Below are 3,022 nucleotides of genomic sequence, written 5' to 3' on the forward strand. Positions count from 1 at the left end.
CCCCCGAAACACCTGGGAACCCCCAGAACATCTGGGAACCCCAAAAACATCTGGGAACCCCAAAAACATCTGGGAACCCCAAAAACACGTGGGACCACCACACACACCGGGGATCCCCCTCCAAAACACTTGGACCCCAAAACACTCGAGACCCCACAAATACCCTCGTTCCCCCCGCCCCCCCCCGCCCCCGCAATGGTCTTGCCCGCACCTGCGGGGGGGGCGTGCCCGAGTGGGGAGGGGGCGTGACCCGGAGAAGGGGGCGTGCCCAGGTGCACTGGCCACGCCCACGGGCGTGGTCTGGCCCCGAGGGGGCGTGTTCGGGGTCATGGAATGGGCGAGGCCTGGCGGGGGCGTGTCCAGGTGCGCTGGCCGCGCCCCCACCTGCGGGCCCATCATGGCGGCGGCGCTGGGAGCGCTGCTGGCGCTGCTCGGTGGGTGGGGGCAATTAACGGGGTCATTAAGGGCCCAGGGGGGGCAATTAAGGGGCTTGGGGGTCACTGGAGGGGTAATTAAGGGGCTGGGGGCGCTCTGGGGGGGCAAATAGGGGGCTGGCGGTAATTAAGGGGCTGAGGGCGGGGCTGAGGGGCAGTTGGGGCACTGGGGGGGTAATTGAAGGGGTAATCAAGGGGCTGGGGGACAGTTAAGGGGCTGGAGAGTAATTGAGGGCCTGGGGGGGTCACTAAGAGGGTAATTAGGGGCCTGAGGGTAATCAAGGGATAATTAGGGCCTGAGGGGGCCTGGGGGTAATTGGGGGGGCACGCGGGAGCTCTGGGGGGGCAATTAAGGCCTGGGCGGTAAATTAGGAGGGTCATTAGGTTTAATCAAGGGGGCGGGAGCACCTGGGGGGGCAGAGGGGGGAGCAGGGGGTGACAGCGGGGGACAGCAGGTGACACTGACCCCTCGCCCCCCCAGCCCCCTGTGTCACCCCCCTGCAGGTGACGGTCCCCGACCCCCGCACAGTGGCCCTGCTGTTCCAGCCGGTGCTGATCCGGTGCCAGTTCCAGGTGACCTCCGGGCCCCCCCCCATCGTCACCTGGAAGTACAAGTCCTTCTGCCCCTCCTCCACCTCTGGGGACACCTGGGGGGGCCCCGAAAGCGCCACCGGGGGGGACACGGCGGGGACCTGCCCTGACTCCGCCAGGACCGTCCGGATCGTGGCCACCAAACAGGGGGACACGGTGACACTCGGGGACTTCTACCGGGGCCGGGCCGTGACCATCCGGGGAGGTGACGCACCTGGGGACACACCTGGGGGGTGTGGCACACCTGGGGACACCTGGGGGGGTGACACTTGGGGACACACCTGGGGGTGACACACCTGGCGGCATACCTGGGGACACCTGGGGGGAACAATGGGACACTGGGGAGACACACCTGGGGGGACACACCTGTCTCACCTGTCCCTCACCTGTCTCACCTGTCCCTCACCTGTCTCACCTGTCCCTCACATCTGTCCCTCACCTGTCTCACTTGTCCCTCACCTGTCTCACCTGTCCCTCACCTCTCTCCCCTGTCTCACCTGTGCCCAGGTGCCGAGCTCAGCCTGGGCCCGGCCGCGTGGGGTGACAGCGGGTTCTACATCTGCACCGTCACCTCCACCCAGGACCTGCAGGGCAACAACGAGGCCGTGGCCGAACTGGTCGTACTGGGTGAGACTGGGGGGCACTGGGAGAGCAGTGGGGGGGACTGGGAGAGCACCTGGGCTGGACTGGGGGGCACTGGGGGGCACTGGGACAGTACTGGGAGGCACCGGGAGGGACTGGGGCTGTACTGGGAGGTGCTGGGACTACACTGGGAGGCACTGAGGCCATACTGGGGGTGTACTGGGAGGCACCAGGGTTGTACTGGGAGGTGCTGGGGCTGTACTGGGGGGCACTAGGATTATATTGGGGGGCATTGGGGCTGTACTGGGAGGCAGTGGGGCTGTACTGGGGGGCATTGGGGCTGTACTGGGAGGCACTGGGAGGCACTGGGGCTGCACTGTGCCCCCCCGTGTACCCCCCGTGTCCCCCCCAGGGTCTCTGCCCGAGGGCACCCGACTCCTGCCCGAGGGGACCCTGCCAGGTACGGGGGGCACTGGGGGGGCACTGGGGGGGCATTGGAGGGGCACTGGGGGGGATTTGGGGGGTACCCGGGTGTGGGGGGGTGTTCAGGAGTCTATTGGAGGGGCTTTGGGGGGTATTTGGGGGTCCCCACCCCCCCAGACTGGCTGTTGGTGCCCCTGGGGGGAGATTGGGGTTTTTTTGTTTTTTTGGGGTGGGGTTTGGGTATGTTTAGGGTTTTTTGCGGGGGGGGGAGGTTGAGGTTGTTTAGGTTTTTTTTTAGGGTGGGCTTGGGGGGTGTTTGGGGCTTGGATGTGTTCAGGGGCTTTTCGGGGTGGGGGTTTTGGGGGCCGGGGGTCGGGTGTGGGGTGGGAGGTTTGGGGGTTTTTTTGGAGTGGAGTTTGGGGGCATTCAGGGGTCCCTGACCCCTCCTGCCCCCCCCCAGACTGGCTGTTCGTGGCCCTGGTGGCCCTGGGGGGGGTCCTGGTGGCCCTGGGGGTGGGGCTGTGCTGGTGCCAGTGCTGCCCCCACACCTGCTGCTGTTACGTGCGCTGCCCCTGCTGCCCCCAGACCTGCTGCTGCCCCGAGGCCCGTGAGTCACCTGGGGGGCACCTGGGGGGCGTTTGGGGGTCCTGGAGTCACCTGGGGGGTGTCCGTGGGGTCTCCGTGAGGGGACTCAGAGGACTTGGGGGGTGTGGGGTGTTGGGGGGGGTCCCTCGGGGGGTTATGGGGTCCCTGAGGGTCTCTTGAGGGGGGAAAGGGGACACAGCTGGACACAGCTGGACACACCTGTGTCCCTTTTCCCCTCAGTGTACCTGGCAGGGAAAGCGGCGACCTCGGGGGGCACCTTCAGCCCCGCCCCCCCTGCGCTGGCCCTGCAGCTCCTCGGTGAGTGACGGGGGGACACACCTGGGACACACCTGGGATACACCTGGGACACACCTGGGACACACCTGGGAGATAGCTGTCACTCCTGG

The 3,022-nt window shown here is 66.8% G+C and overlaps 1 protein-coding gene across 2 annotated transcripts; it reads left to right on the forward strand.

The window, feature by feature from the left end:
• The first annotated feature begins 374 nt into the window (after nt 1-374).
• On the forward strand, nt 375-2,974 carry LOC108510165 (lipolysis-stimulated lipoprotein receptor-like). Of its 2 annotated transcripts, XM_017839849.1 has the most exons (6): nt 375-434; nt 916-1,230; nt 1,533-1,652; nt 2,020-2,067; nt 2,491-2,637; nt 2,856-2,974. In XM_017839849.1, the coding sequence occupies exons 1-6, from the start codon at nt 398-400 to the stop codon at nt 2,939-2,941; spliced, it is 753 nt and encodes a 250-aa protein (XP_017695338.1). In that variant the 5' UTR covers nt 375-397; the 3' UTR covers nt 2,942-2,974. The 2 variants fall into 2 exon arrangements, with proteins under 2 accessions (XP_017695338.1, XP_017695339.1); XM_017839850.1 differs by lacking the exon at nt 2,020-2,067.
• Nucleotides 2,975-3,022: the final 48 nt, after the last annotated feature.

Source organism: Lepidothrix coronata, unplaced genomic scaffold (genome assembly GCF_001604755.1).
Source record: "Lepidothrix coronata isolate B3197 unplaced genomic scaffold, Lepidothrix_coronata-1.0 Scaffold514, whole genome shotgun sequence".
NCBI classification, from domain to species: Eukaryota; Metazoa; Chordata; class Aves; order Passeriformes; family Pipridae; genus Lepidothrix; species Lepidothrix coronata.

Excerpts from the sequence above, each read along its gene's own strand:
- LOC108510165 (XM_017839849.1), top strand. The coding sequence starts at position 398 with ATGGCGGCGGCGCTGGGAGCGCTGCTGGCGCTGCTCG. Across the intron at positions 435-915 it reads AGCGCTGCTGGCGCTGCTCG|CCCCCTGTGTCACCCCCCTG; the intron begins GTGGGTGGGGGC and ends TCGCCCCCCCAG. Across the intron at positions 1,653-2,019 it reads GGCCGAACTGGTCGTACTGG|GGTCTCTGCCCGAGGGCACC; the intron begins GTGAGACTGGGG and ends TGTCCCCCCCAG.